This window comes from Puma concolor, chromosome D1, assembly GCF_028749965.1.
Source record: "Puma concolor isolate L17-30 chromosome D1, mPumCon1.1.hap2, whole genome shotgun sequence".
NCBI classification, from domain to species: domain Eukaryota; kingdom Metazoa; phylum Chordata; class Mammalia; order Carnivora; family Felidae; genus Puma; species Puma concolor.
The window spans coordinates 72,919,305-72,935,493 of record NC_141676.1 but is presented as its reverse complement, the minus strand read 5'-3'; the positions used below and the strand labels follow the sequence as shown (position 1 = coordinate 72,935,493).

At 38.1% G+C, this 16,189-nt stretch overlaps 1 protein-coding gene and 1 long non-coding RNA gene across 5 annotated transcripts in view; one reads left to right on the top strand and one right to left on the bottom strand.

Moving 5' to 3' along the window:
* LOC147576806 (uncharacterized) overlaps window positions 1–16,189 on the top strand; it is an 859,087-nt gene that overhangs the window by 292,566 nt on the left and 550,332 nt on the right. The gene's annotated exons all lie outside the window — the stretch shown is intronic.
* Window positions 1–16,189, bottom strand: part of LOC112864913 (Putative N-acetylated-alpha-linked acidic dipeptidase) — a 66,270-nt gene that overhangs the window by 32,305 nt on the left and 17,776 nt on the right. For all 4 annotated transcript variants that reach the window (XM_086678551.1, XM_086678550.1, XM_025927922.2 and 1 more), the window contains exons 5-9: window positions 9,266–9,391; window positions 8,298–8,484; window positions 6,275–6,368; window positions 1,305–1,403; window positions 927–1,012 (exon numbers count right to left, since the gene is read on the bottom strand). In XM_086678551.1, the coding sequence (XP_086534677.1) occupies window positions 927–1,012; window positions 1,305–1,403; window positions 6,275–6,368; window positions 8,298–8,484; window positions 9,266–9,391 (592 nt within the window). The remainder of the gene's footprint in view (window positions 1–926; window positions 1,013–1,304; window positions 1,404–6,274; window positions 6,369–8,297; window positions 8,485–9,265; window positions 9,392–16,189) is intronic.

Here is a 16,189-nt window from a genome sequence, read left to right as displayed (position 1 = left end):
TTCAGTTTTCAAGACACAGATCAACGATTTTACCTCTCCATGACCCTTTCCTAGCTTCCCCAGGGGACAGAATTGCTCCCACTCTCCAGCTCTCAGAGCAATCCTACCACCATATCTGACAAAGCATTTACCACGCTTGAATGTATGGCTCCTCTTCCCTGGCTTATGTCTTCATTTTTTCCCTCCATCCCCAATGCCTAATACAGAGCTGGCACAAAACAGGTAGTCAGTGAGATTCAGTGAATTGCCAGTTACATATTATTTAGTACCCTCTGGAAGTATACCAGTATTCTTTATCCCTGAAAGAAAGCATTGGCTGCTTCTACAAAAAATATGTGATTTAACTGTATGCCTGTTAGTCAGAAATATATTACCCTAATCCTTAAGGAATTGAAACACAATGAAGTAAGACTATTTACAGAATAGAGTAAGCTGCAGGGTATCTGAAATTCTGTGGAAATCATGTGTCTATAGATCTCATTAACTTCAATAGAAGATAAGACTACATAAAGGATTCATTAATTCAAGGTTACCTTAATCTTCTAATAGTGTTATCTTTCACATAGATGTTTGTAGTTAACATGAAATATTACCCCAAGCAAACTACGTGGTAAACAAATCCAGAAAACCCAGAGAAAAGACCTCACAATGATCCCTCCCTGACCTTTCTCCCTCGATCCTTTAATTGAAGCATGCACAGCTTCACATTTACTGTCCTTGGGCATCTAACCAACTTAGCCCCACGTTTACTCTTCTTCAAACATGTATCCCAATACAAAATTACCTCAATTTGTATATTTTGTGTCCATGTAAGTTCCATTAGGGCCAAGAAGTGCTTTGTTCACCTTACATTCCCAGAGCTCAGAGCAGTGCCCGGCCCGGAAGGATTGCTCAATCAATATTTGCTGAGCAAATGATTAATTTACCTGGTTCCACTGCTCCTCTGAGAGTTCCGATCACATTGTATATTCTGGTTACTTTATTGTTAGAATGGATGTGCATCTTGACTTTTCTAATGCAAAAATAAAGAATGCATTCTGAAAATCCTGGTTAACACTTTGCCACCTGCAATTTTTTAACTCTTACATCATTTTAAAGATTTCTAAATGTACACATGCAAGAATTACATTGTCCAGCTGTCCAATACAAATGATGTAAGTGTATTCCCCTCTACAACCTGTGGCTTTGTTCCCTTTTGGTACCAGATATATTTTACTTTTCCAGTCATCCTCTGTAAGTATTTTTTTTTTTTTTTGAAAAAACTTTTCCTTGCCTGAGAGTTACAATAAAAATAGTCTCTTAACTGCGTAGAAAAGTTTCCAATAAAGCCAGGGCCAACATTGTAGGGCACTTGGAGACTTCCTTTCCAGCTGCTGTCTGGCGGTGCTGATCCACCCATTTTCCTATGGAACACAAAAAGTATTATTAGCTGAAGAAAAACTTTGGAGCTATCAGCTAAAATGTCAATGAGCTTGCTTTCTTGAGTGCCTGCTCATGATAGCTTCAGGAGTCAGGGATATGCCAGTTAACCCTTACTCGGACTCTTAGGAGGTAGAGTCTAAGTTCCTAGTCTGAAGTAGACTAGGTTCCTAGTCTGAAGTCTGAAGTAGAAGTTCCTCCTACTTCAGAGATGAGGGCGTGAGGCTTAGAGAGATAGGCAACTTGCTTGGAGTCATGCAGCTGGTAAGTGGTATAGCTGAGGGTCAAACGTTTGGGAAGAATCCAGACTCTTCGTTCCCAGTTTCTAATAGAAAGTCTGTTTAACATGCCTCCAGGGAATGCTGTGAGGAAAGAGCTCTGATGTCAAATTCTGGGATTTTCCATTTTGTTATTTCTCCTACTGATAAATATATCCCCAAATATGGACATGTTAATCTTTCACAAGGTATCTTCACTCATAAAGAGCAAAGGAAATGATTTTACTTCAATCAACAGTCTGTAAAAGCTTCACGAAATTTTTGTAAACTTTTTAATTTTAATTTTTATTTTTTTTAAGTAGAGGGGCACCTGGGTGGCTCAGTTGGTTAAGAGTCTGACTTTAGCTCAGGTCATGATTTAGCTTGTGGGAACATGAACAACTTTTTAGAGGTTTTACTTATCTCAATTTTAAAGGATGAGTTAAGATCTGGGCATGGGAAGATGACATGGAGAGCATTCTAGGTACTAAGTATGACAGGAAGAGGTACAAATGCAGAGAAGTATAAAGCAAGTGTAAGGCATGGTGATTGGTCTGGCTGGGGAATAAGGGATTAGGGTACCATGATAGAAGCTTGAAAAGAAGTAAGACTGCTTCTGGAAAGATGCAGATGAGCTTTACCCTATTCTTCTGGTTAAGTACAACTAAATTCTCTGGGCCATAAGTATATACAACACACATTAGGCTCTCAAAGCCTAGGCTGGGACTTCAGGGTATAAGAAAAGACAAAGATGAGTTCCTCTGTTTATTTTTTGGCTTATCTATCCCAGACTTGGAGCTGAAGAAGCTGACAAGCCAGAAATGTCATGTGGCATATCTAGAACATGCCATCTGACAAGAGCTGAATGCATGTTCTTCCCAAGCACCTATGGAACATTTTTTCAGGATAGACTATATATTAGGCTATAAAATCAGTTTAAATGAATTTAAATGGCTGCAGTCATGCAACCCTTTTATAAATTATACAATCTGTTTATTAATCCAACCACAAAAGTAAGAATTTAACAATTAAGGATGGGAATTTGGGAAATATATGGAAATATATATAGAAATCAAAGAACTAACTCCTAAATACACAATGGGTGAAAGAAAAAATCCCAAGAATAATTAGGAAATACTTAGTGATGAATGAAAATGCAGACATGATGTATCTAATCCTATGGGATGCAGCTAAAGCAGTGCTTGGAGGAAAAGTATACCTGTAAACATCTACATTTAAAAAGGAGAAAGACATTGGGGCACCTGGGTGGCTCAGTCAGTTGAGCGTCTGACTGCAGCTCTAGTCATGATCTTTCAGTTGGTGAGTTCAAGCCCCGTGTCAGGCTCTGTGCTGACAGCTCAGAGCCTGGAGCCTGCTTCTGATTCTGTGTCTCCCTGTCTCTCTCTGCCCCTCCACCATTCATGCTCTGTCTCTCTTTCTCTCAAAAATAAATAAACATTAAAATAAATTTTTAAAAAAAGGAGAAAGACATCAATCAATAAACTAGTCTTCCACCTTAAAAAACGGGACAATGAAGGCAAACTAAACTTGTATTGAGCATAAGAAAGAGAACAATAAATACTGTAACAAAAATAATTACAGAAAAGAGGAAAAAATAGAGAAAATCCATTACACCAAAAGTTGATTCTTTGATAAAATTGACAAATAACTGCATGATAGATGCTATTATTATTGTTATTGTCATTATTATTGTTGATACTGGTATCAATCCTAGTAGTTTCTCAGGGAGGCAAATGAAAACCATATAATCACATTCCCTTCAACAGAGATGTAAAGAAGAATAGAAAAAAACACATGTGTCCCTTTTCCCTCCCACCCAAGTAAATGTGGTTTTGCTTTACTAAACTCACATCTCATAAACTCTTTTTTTAATTTTTTTTTTAACATTTACTCATTTTTGAAAGACAGAGAGAGGCACAGCACAAATGGGGGAGGGGCAGAGAGAGAGGGAGACACAGAATCTGAAGCAGGATCCAGGCTGTCAGTACAGAGCCTGATGTGGGGCTTGAACTCATGGAACGTGAGATCATGACCCAAGCCAAAGTCAGCCTCCCAACTGACTGAGCCACCCAGGAGCCCCTCACCTTTTTTTTTTTTTAATAGGCTTCACATCCAGCCTGGAGTCCAACACAGGGCTTGAACTCACGACTCTGAGATCAAGGCTTGAGCTGAGATCAAAAGTCAGACCCTTAAGTGACTGAGCCACCCAGGCACCTCACATCTCATCAACTTTTTATTGAAATTCGCAACATTCTTGGGCCATTATATGACTTTATATCTCTTCTTGTCTTCACACACATTTATGAAGAAACTTTCATGTTATGATGTTAGCAATTCTTTTCTAATTAATACATAATGCTAAGCGGCTAACCTTTTGTGGGCATCTGAGAATTGACTATCAGGGACAACTAGCATACTCCTAAGTGTGCATCGGGAGTAAATTTTCACAGTGAAATTCATAAACAAATGATATGTTCTTTGAAAAAAATATGTAAGACTAAATTCCTGAAGAATATTTCATTATATCTTAGAAAGTATGAAAGATGAGATAGGAGCTGTCTTATTGCTTTTAACATATAAAGATCATCTCCTACTTCCATGTAGATTGTATTTCCAAAGTTCCTTTTAAATTATGGTGTTTTTAATGCAAAGTCCACTTTTCCATAGAAATTATGTTATTAATGATGATTGTATTTACAAGATGGCTTAGAGAAGCTGACTTGAATACATTAGAGATAAACTCCATTTGTGATTTTTTTCTGATCAAGTAATTCTAATACACATTTAGGACCTAGCCAATGCTGACCTAGTTAACCAGAGCAGTCAAATAGTAAACATAGCTAAATACACTTCAAATAAATTCCATATGATCTTCCTTCCATGCATTCTTTTTTTAATTACAAAGATAATACAGGGTCATTTTAAATTTTTTTTTTTTTCAACGTTTATTTATTTTTGGGACAGAGAGAGACAGAGCATGAACGGGGGAGGGGCAGAGAGAGAGGGAGACACAGAATTGGAAACAGGCTCCAGGCTCTGAGCCATCAGCCCAGAGTCTGACGCGGGGCTCGAACTCACAGACCACGAGATCGTGACCTGGCTGAAGTCGGACGCTTAACCGACTGCGCCACCCAGGCGCCCCTTTACAGGGTCATTTTAAAAAATTAACATAATTGAGATTATTCTGTCTTTATGTATCTGCATATCTATATATAGATATTTCTATAGATACCTAGATAGATAATTCTGCTATTTTCACTTAGTAGTATAGCATAAGCATGTTTCCATAACATTAAATATTCTTGTACAACATATGTTTTAATGGTTCTATGCACTATCATAGCCAGAGCTACATATCTGACTTACTTAGCAATTTTTGAAGATCAGTGTTATTGACAGTTTTCTAATACTACAAGTAATGTTATAATCACTTTCATCTTTTAAATAGACAAATATTTGACTTGATTTACAAATATGTTTAGACAAATGCATAGTCTGCTGTGCCCTCAAAAGTTGTGCCTGGATCCTGAATTCTAACCACACGGTAAAAGCTGAGAGCCTATAAATAAAAGAGACGAAGGTGCTGTTCCTTAAACTGCCCTTAAATGGGACAGATCCCTCCACTTCTCCGAATATCAACCTCCTCAATTGTAAATAAGAAGGGCACTGTATTAGGTCATAAAAAGTTTTCTTATAGAGACTAGAATAAAATGATTAAGAATGCTTTAAACTCAAATAAGAAAAGGTACTAACTGGCAAGATGCTTCTCTCACAATTCTACTTTCAAAGAAGTCATGTTCTCTCCCTCCTGAAGGACACTGGACAAAGGACCTACAGATGGGACATAGCAGGGCAGGAAAGGAGAGAGGGTTCCAATGTCAGGAAAGCAGAAGGGGAAGAGGAATAAAGATGAAGATAACATGGAATTGATCTCACAATATGGTGTTCCAAGTCATCCAAGTACTAGACAATATGTGGATTAGATGAGTAAGAGATTTATTAGGGGAAAAGCCTGTGAGGGAAATGGGAAGGGGGTGAGGGAAAGCTGAAAAAGCCAATAGACTGCAATGCAGGTCTCATATGAGGTAAAGGAGAAAAGGAAGGAAGAAAAGGGCCATGGGTGGTGGCATCTAGTTGGACAAACCTGTCATGGAATCCTGAGCCAAAGTCTCCCATGAGAAGAGTCCTGGGCCTCCCAATAATGGGCCTGTTTTAGTGCCCTGCTGCAACTAGTCACTGACTGGGAACACCAGTAGGAAGCATGGCTTTGACACAAACAGGGTGGTGGATTTCAAAGCACTGTCGCTGGAGTCATTGATCAGTCATGCCCCCTGCAGCTGGAAACTGAAAGTCATTCTCATGACTGTCACATACCGGATAGCACTACATAAAGTAAATTCCAGAAAATAACCACTATTCTTTAAAATGGTGATAAAATTGTAGGTTCCACCATCTAACAGAATTTCAGTGTTTCTGAATAGTGGAGAAATATTCAGATGTTAATATTGCCAATAGTCAAAGACTGCCGATAAAGAGAATTATCCAAAGAGCCATCTGTTTGTTTCTTACACACTTACTCCAGGAACTTCTGTGCATCGTAGTATCCAACTGGATGAACGGGAATACTTGGAAGACCAACAGCCTCGGTGATTCCACGTCTATAAGCATATTCTGAAAGAAGCTGGACATGCTTCAGTACAAACCGAGTCCCTTTCAAAAGTGTTTCTGTAAATCCCATTAAACACATTCTTATATTGCATCTACTGGAACTGTTAAAATAAAAAGACACCTTCAAACGTTAGCGAGTATGTGGAGCAGCTGAAACTCTCATACATTCTGTGCAAGAGTGTAAAATCATACAATCACTTTGGATCACTCTTTAGAAAAGTAAGGTTAAACAGAATTGTGCATTAGGACACGGCAATTACTCGTAGGTATTTACTCAAGAAAGGAGGAAAATATATGTCCACATAGAAGACCTGTACAAAATTATTCACAGCAGCTGAATTTGGGCAGCTAAACACAGAACACAGCACAGATGTCTGTCAACATCAGCATGAATAAATGATCTGTAGCCCAGTCGCACAACAGAATTCTACTCAGCAATTAAAAGAACAAACTACTAAGACACACAATAACACGGACAGATCTCAAATCAGTATACTGAATAAGAACAGTGAGCTACAAAAGAATATACACTGAGTCCTTGTATATGAAGTTCAAAACCAGGCAAATTAATCAATGGTGAGAGATACCAGAAAGTGCTTGACCAGAAAGGAGCACAAGAGAACTTTCTGGAGTCATGAGAATGTCCTATATCTTATTTTGAGTGACACAGACATATGCAATTTAAAATTTTCATTGAACTCAATTCTTAAGATCTGTGTATTTTATTACATATGGGCTCTACTTCAAAATAAAAACCTTCTGTCATTTCCTCAGATTAAAAAAATAGGAGTTATTTTTCCATTTTTTTCTCCAAATTTTTAAATTATCTAATAAGAACAAGGTGATTGCAAAAGCATATTCATTTTATGAGTAAAATGATGTAATGATACATTACATGGGACTTATTTAAAAATTGTCCTATGTAACAATAAAAAAGGCAGAATAAAGAGATGAAACAAGATTGACAAAATGTTGATAATTATCTCTATGTTTGCGTATTTTAGAACTATTCCAGAATAAAAAGTAAAACTAAAGGGGTAAGAAAAAAAAAAGAATAGGGCACAAAAGGAAATTCAGTAAATACAAGCCCCATAGGGATAACATTTCTCCCCTACAATACTATCATTTAAATTTGAGGATAAGCAACAGAAATATTCTAGGTAAGTTCATTTTATGTTCGTAAGTTTAGCTTTGTAAAACAGAAATTAAGAGAGGTTACATTTTTTTTTTTTAACTTGGGAGTAAAAACCAGAAGTAAGTGAAGTTAAGGTATATTTATGTGATTTTATTACAGGATAACATGTATTGTTTTTAAAAAAAAAATCTATGACAGTATACTATGTTCTAAGAAGATTCATAAATCTTTAAAGGACTCTATATTTTAAATGTGCCATTTTGGGGATTTGTAAAACTTCTTTTCTGCTATCCCTTATCAGCAACTAGGAAATCCAAAAACTGTAAAAGCCGTAAATTTGGAGGGAATTTACTTAGCATCAAAACCTGATCTGATCCAAACTCATTTCACAGCCGATCTAATTAGAGCAGACATGTGGCTATTTATATTATTTATTTTTATCATTTATTATTTGCCTCTGCTAAGGATGATTATTCATATATTTTGCTGCAAAAGTATTTATATGTCTGCTTCCTGGATTCCATCCCAGCCTCCTGGGTGTTACGCAATCAATGGTATATGCATCACATTACTTTTAAATGTCAGAAAATGTCTGGATTCCAAAACCCATCAGGCCCAGGGGTTCCCAATAAGAGATTAGGAAGCTAAGGCAATACTTTTCAGTGTCTGAAACTCTTTAACTTACTTCTTTGATGCACAGAGAATTTTAAAAAGACATACTTTGTTTGAAATCCTTTAATAAAATCACTTTAAAATGTTTTTAAGTTTCCTGTGATGATTAAGGCCTGATCACTCACCATTTGCTGGGTAACCAGGTGTGAGAGGGTCCCCTGCTCCATTAAGATTTAAGATATTTCCACGCTGGACACCGCCACCAGGTAGATTCCAACCATCTGGATAGGACTTCACCCCAGGGGCAAAGTAATCAGCAGGATCTGAGTACAGAATGACTCCTTTGGCCCCTGCCAGCTGGGCATTTTTAACCTGGAAAACACAACGTCTTTTTTATTTCAGGTTGGTTGTTCCAGATTTGATAATATCGGGTTTTTTGAAATTACACTTAAACTTTGTCATTTAGACCTGCAACAAAGGACATCTCACAGAGAACTGGCGCTTGCTTTTTCCTACTTTAAGTTCTAAAAATGGGTTTCTAGGGCTAGATCAGCCCCCACAGCAGCAGATTTGGAAAATGCCCGTAATAGCGATAGCAAGTACTTGCTGTTTTCTTGCATTAGTCTAGAAGCACAGGAAGCAAGTAGACCCTACAGGCCAGATTTCTCTATCTTTTATGGATGGAAGGGAATATTTTGGAAATTTAATTTCTTACAAAAGGAAAAAAATTTACAGGTCAAAGTGACAGTCATTTTTAAAAACTGTTATGTATAAATTGTTTTCTCTGAGTCCCTACAATAATAATTACTATTAAAATTTAATTAGGTAGATATTTTCAAAGATAATATTTAAAACAAAGATACGATGGTAACAAAAAATCCCATTCATGCTTCTTTGTAGACCACAGGCATAATCTGTAAATATGGAAAAATCTGCTCTGTTCTCCCTGAACTTCGTCATTGGCCCAAACTCCAAAGACCCCATTAAAACCCTTATCCCTAAGCTAGTACGTGTGTCCTCCCCATAAGGTAGGCATGTTATATAATATGAGAAGATTATAGTCCTCAGAAAGTTTGAAGGATATGTTTCTACACATGTAAGATACGACATAATTTTTTGTATTTGGGGACAAGGAAAAAGAAATGACTTTTACCTTATTTCCTCTGAAAATTTTCCCATATCTGGCAATCACAATCTTCCCAGAGCAATTGATTTTCATGTCCCTCTCTAGTTTAAAGAAGTCTTCAATCCGGCCATAGTTAACATACACTAGATCACCCTGTTGAGATCAGGAATGATTTAATACAAGTAAGATTTAATACAAGGAGGTTTCCCTGCATGAAGACTGTTTCCCATCTTTGAATGAGGGAAGACGCAAGAGAGTTCAAGGAGGTCAGAAAGCATGAAACTCAAATAAGAGAATCAAGAGAGAAGAACTTGAATTAAAGCAATTGGCTGGGTTAGAGATGTATGAACTTAACAGTAAGGTTTGCTTATATGTCTCCTCTATAGTGGCTATAATGCTATAGAAGTGTTCCCCCCACAAATGTATACAAATATACATATTGCCACTGGCAATTTGAAGGGTCCAGGCTCTCTAGGTTAAGAAACTCTTGATGAGAGCTTTATTCTTTTAGAAGTACATTCACAAATAGTAGATTAATGGGTCTTTACAACCACCAGGTAAGGAAGAAAGGTCAGGTAATTTTTAAGGGCTTTATGGGTCTGGTTTCATATTATTAGTATGACTGTGTGTAAGTCTTATAACATCTCTGAGTCTCAGTACTCTTATTTGCAAAATGACCAGTGTTCTTCATTTTTTCTTACCTACTCCCTAAATTAATTTTGAAAAGTAATGTACTCTCTCATACATTTATTTGACATCTAAAATCATACCTTTAAGTCTAATATCATACCTTTAAGATCTAATATCATACCTTTAAGTCACTATAACAAATGCAATTACCAGCATATTATAAGTATTAACATTTTTAGGAGCAAATTTACATCAATTTTTATATGTATCCAAAGGCATATAAACACTACACTGATTTATTATTCAATATCATCCATTTGAAAACTACAGGAACACACTCTTCAGTCAGAATTTTACCATCCCTTTTCTCCTTCAGCTTCACTTTTGTCCCCCTTTCCCCCAAAAATTTTACTCTAAAGTAAAATATATTTGTTCTGGACACTGGGATGTGCTGCCCAGATTCCTCTTCAGTGATGACGTTCTTGTTACAGTTTCAAGGAAGGCTCTCTGCAGACATCCTTCAATTCTCAAGCCTCTCCAGGGATTGCCTCAGGTACAGACAGCCACCCTGCTCAAGGTAATGCCCTATCTTAGGATGTCACACATCAGTGACAGATCAGTGTGGGAGTATAAAGACTTGGACATCACCCTACTAAAGAATGAGTGGGTCAACCAGGCAATTAGAGAAGAAATTAAAAAATATATGGAAACAAACGAGGGGCGCCTGGGTGGCTCAGTCGGTTAAGCCGCCGACTTTGGCTCAGGTCATGATCTCGCGGTCCGTGAGTTCGAGCCCCGCGTCTGGCTCTGTGCTGACAGCTCAGAGCCTGAAGCCTGTTTCAGATTCTGTGTCTCCCTCTCTCTGACCCTCCCCCGTTCATGCTCTGTCTCTCTCTGTCTCAAAAATAAACGTTAAAAAAATAAAAAAAAATATATGGAAACAAACGAAAATGAAAATACAACAATCCAAACGCTTTGGGATGCAGTGAAGGCAGTCCTGAGAGGAAAATACACTGCAATCCAGGCCTATCTCAAGAAACAAGAAAAATCCCAAATACAAAATCTAACAGCACACCTAAAGGAAATAGAAGCAGAACAGCAAAGGCAGCCTAAACCCAGCAGAAGAAGAGAAATAATAAAGATCAGAGCAGAAATAAACAATATAGAATCTAAAAAACCTGTAGAGCAGATCAACGAAACCAAGAGTTGGTTTTTTTGAAAAAATAAACAAAATTGACAAACCTCTAGACAGGCTTCTCAAAAAGAAAAGGGAGATGACCCAACTAGATAAAATCATGAATGAAAATGGAATTATTACAACCAATCCTTCAGAGATACAAGCAATTATCAGGGAATACTATGAAAAATTATATGCCATCAAATTGGACAACCTGCAAATGGACAAATTCCTAAACACCCACACTCTTCCAAAACTCAATCAGGAGGAAATAGAAAGCTTGAACAGACCCATAACCAGCGAAGAAATTGAATCGGTTATCAAAAATCTCCCAACAAATAAGAGTCCAGGACCAGATGGCTTCCCAGGGGAGTTCTACCAGACATTTAAAGCAGAGATAATACCTATCCTTCTCAAGCTATTCCAAGAAATAGAAAGGGAAGGAAAACTTTCAGACTCATTCTATGAAGCCAGTATGACTTTGATTCCTAAACCAGACAGAGACCCAGTAAAAAAAGAGAACTACAGGCCAATATCCCTGATGAATATGGATGCAAAAATTCTCAATATGATACTAGCAAATCGAATTCAACAGCCTATAAAAAGAATTATTCAACATGATCAAGTGGGATTCATTCCTGGGCTGCAGGGCTGGTTCAACATTCTCAAGTCAATCAACGTGATACATCACATTAATAAAAGAAAAGATAAGAACCATATGATCCTGTCAATTGATGCAGAAAAGGCCTTTGACAAAATTCAGCACCCTTTCTTAATAAAAACCCTTGAGAAAGTCGGGATAGAAGGAACATACTTAAAGATCATAAAAGCCATTTATGAAAAGCCCACAGCTAACATCATCCTCAATGGGGAAAAACTGAGAGCTTTTTCCCTGAGATCAGGAACACGACAGGGATGTCCACTCTCACCGCTGTTGTTTAACATAGTGTTGGAAGTTCTAGTATCAGCAATCAGACAACAAAAGGAAATCAAAGGCATCAAAATTGGCAAAGATGAAGTCAAGCTTTCACTTTTTGCAGATGACATGATACTATACATGGAAAATCCGATAGACTCCACCAAAAGTCTGCTAGAACTGATATATGAATTCAACAAAGTTGCAGGATACAAAATCAATGTACAGAAATCAGTTGCATTCTTATACACTAACAATGAAGCAACAGAAAGACAAATAAAGAAACTGATCCCATTCACAATTGCACCAAGAAGCATAAAATACCTAGGAATGAATCTAGCCAAAGATGTAAAAGATCTGTGTGCTGAAAACTATAGAAAGCTTATGAAGGTAGTTGAAGAAGATATAAAGAAATGGAAAGACATTCCCTGCTCATGGGTTGGAAGAATAAATATTGTCAAAATGTCAATACGACCCAAAGCTATCTACACATTCAATGCAATCCCAATCAAAATTGCACCAGCATTCTTCTCGAAACTAGAACAAGCAATCCTAAAATTCATATGGAACCACAAAAGGCCCCGAATAGCCAAAGTAATTTTGAAGAAGAAGACCAAAGCAGGAGGCATCACAATCCCAGACTTTAGCCTCTACTACAAAGCTGTCATCATCAAGACAGCATAGTATTGGCACAAAAACAGACACATAGACCAATGGAATAGAATAGAAACCCCAGAACTAGACCCACAAATGTATGGCCAACTAATCTTTGACAAAGCAGGAAAGAACATCCAATGGAAAAAAGACAGTCTCTTTAACAAATGGTGCTGGGAGAACTGGACAGCAACATGCAGAAGGTTGAAACTAGACCACTTTCTCACACCATTCACAAAAATATACTCAAAATGGATAAAGGACCTGAATGTGAGACAGGAAACCATCAAAACCCTAGAGGAGAAAGCAGGAAAAGACCTCTCTGACCTCAGCCGTAGCAATCTCTTACTCGACACATCCCCAAAGGCAAGGGAATTAAAAGCAAAAATGAATTACTGGGACCTTATGAAGATAAAAAGCTTCTGCACAGCAAAGGAAACAACCAACAAAACTAAAAGGCAACCAACGGAATGGGAAAAGATATTTGCAAATGACATATCGGACAAAGGGCTAGTATCCAAAATCTATAAAGAGCTCACCAAACTCCACACCCGAAAAACAAATAACCCAGTGAAGAAATGGGCAGAAAACATGAATAGACACTTCTCTAAAGAAGACATCCGGATGGCCAACAGGCACATGAAAAGATGCTCAACGTCGCTCCTCATTAGGGAAATACAAATCAAAACCACACTCAGATATCACCTCACGCCAGTCAGAGTGGCCAAAATGAACAAATCAGGAGACTATAGATGCTGGAGAGGATGTGGAGAAACGGGAAAACTCTTGCACTGTTGGTGGGAATGCAAATTGGTGCAGCCACTCTGGAAAACAGTGTGGAGGTTCCTCAGAAAATTAAAAATAGACCTACCCTATGATCCAGCAATAGCACTGCTAGGAATTTACCCAAGGGATACAGGAGTACTGATGCATAGGGGCACTTGTACCCCAATGTTTATAGCAGCACTCTCAACAATAGCCAAATTATGGAAAGATCCTAAGTGTCCATCAACTGATGAATGGATAAAGATATTGTGGTTTATATACACAATGGAGTACTACATGGCAATGAGAAAGAACAAAATATGGCCCTTTGTAGGAACTGGAGAGTGTGATGCTAAGTGAAATAAGCCATACAGAGAAAGACAGATACCATATGTTTTCACTCTTATGTGGATCCTGAGAAACTTAACAGAAACCCATGGGGGAGGGGAAGGAAAAAAAAAAAAGAGGTTAGAGTGGGAGAGAGCCAAAGCATAAGAGACTCTTAAAAACTGAGAACAAACTGAGGGTTGATGGGGGGTGGGAGGGAAGGGGGGGTGGGTGATGGGTATTGAGGAGGGCACCTTTTGGGATGAGCACTGGGTGTTGTATGGAAACCAATTTGACAATAAATTTCATATATTGAAAAAAAAAATAAAGAAAGACTTGGACATCTTAGTCCAACCCAGGACAGTTCTGAAGGGCTATGCTGACTCCAGCCGACGCTGTCCCAGAGCTGGCATTGAGGGTGACTGCTCCTTCTGCTCCATCTGGCTTCCTTTCCCTCCCTGACACAGGTACTGATCCCAAGAGAATGCTTCTTAATGAATATTTAGCATACTAAATTCCACTTCGGTTTCTGTCACCTAGAATCTGGGAATGCTTGGAAGTCTTTTCGTGATCACTGCACAACTTCCCTTGATTAAGAATACATATATGTATGCTTTTACTCATATGTGGAATTTAAGAAACAAAACAGATGAACATATGGGAAGGGGTGGGGGAGGAGGGGAAAAGGAGAGAGGGAAATAAACCACAAGAGACTCTTAACCATAGAGAACAAACTGAGGGTTGATGGAGAGAGATTGGTGGAAGATGGGCTACATTGGGTGATGGGTATTAAGAAGGTCATTTGTTGGGGTGCCTAGGAGGCTCAGTTGGTCAAGCACCTGACTCTTGACTTCAGCTTAGGTCATGGTCTCATGGTTCCTGGGTTCGAACCAGGGTTTGGGCTCTGCACTTAGCAATGCTAGCAGTGTGGGGCCTGCTTGGGATTCTCTCTCTCTCTCTCTCTCTCTCTCTCTCTCTGCCTCTCCTCTACTTGCTCTCTATGTCTCTCTCAAAAATAAATAAATTAATTAAAAAACTTAAAAAGAGGGGCACCTGGGTGGCTCAGTTGGTTAGCATCTGACTTTGGCTCAGGTCATGATCTCACAGTTCATGGATTCGAACCCTGTGTTGGGCTCTGTGCTGACAACTCAGAGCCTGGAGCCTGCTTCGGATTCTGCATCTCCTTCTCTCTCTGTCCCTTTCCTGCTCACACTCTGTCTCTCTCTCCCAAAAATAAATAAACATTAAAAAAAAATTAGGGATACAGTAAATCCCTGTCCTTGGAGGAACTTACATTTATGTGAAAAGCAGAAAGATAATAATGAATTAAAAAGTAAGTAAATTATATGGTATATTAAAAAGTGATAAGTGCTGTCAAAATTTTTTTCAAAGTTTAAATAGAATAGGCAAACAGTAACTAGTACTTGGGTGGGTGCAATGTTAATAAAAAGAGGAATGTCTACTGAGAAGGTGACATCTGAATCTTTGCTTCAGTAAAGGGATTACTTTTAGCTCTTGTATTTCTTCTTCAGACAATGCAATATTAATACACTATTAATGATAGCACTGTATGTCTCATTTATAATTGTTAGCCTTCTCTGGAACTTGCTTTTATTCTGTGAGTACAGAGACATTAACCAATCTGATTTCAGTGAATTTTGTTTTAGTGTCAGTGTCCTACCTGAAATGTATCTCTATTTAATATCACTAACTTTGGGGACACTACTTCCTAAAATGTCTATAAATTGTGGCTATCTTTTGATAAATCTGTAATCCTCACAGAACAAATTATGATGGAGGTGGGATTGGAGAAGATATTGGTTTAAAAATGACAGGACACTTTGAAAATGAACACAAGTGTGATAGATATGTCCTCTGGGCACTTCACAAATGCAAGTTGTCACTGTTATTTAGAAAAAAGCTTTGTTTTCAGACAATGACCTTCTTGTAAAGTTTACACTGTACCATTGTTCTATGACTGGGAATAAATACAATCTTGCACTGTCAGCCTAGAATTTTCCGTGTCTTTCAAGCTTCCATCTTCCTGTTCTTGTTAGCTGAAACAGAACTGGGAGGAAAGACATGCGGCTCCCAAAGTATAGTTGTTAAACCCACAGAATCAAGACCTGGAGTCTTACTGGGAACAAACTATGAAGACCTACCAAAACTCAGCGAGGTGGGAACCAGAACCTGTGTTTTATAAGCCTTCTCAATTATCATGTTATGTGCTGAAGTTTGAAAACCAAAAATTAGATTACATATATTTTTAAAGTTTATTTTGAGAGAGATGGTGGGAGTGGGGGAGAAACAGAAAGACAGGCGGAGGAGAGAATCCCAACCAGGCCCCATGCTGCCAGCAGAGAGCCCAAAACGGGGCATGAACCCAGAAAGGCCCGAGATCATGACCTGAGCCGAAAACCGAGAGTTGGATGCTTAATTGACTGAGCCACCCAGACACCCTTAGATTATATTTTTATTAGAC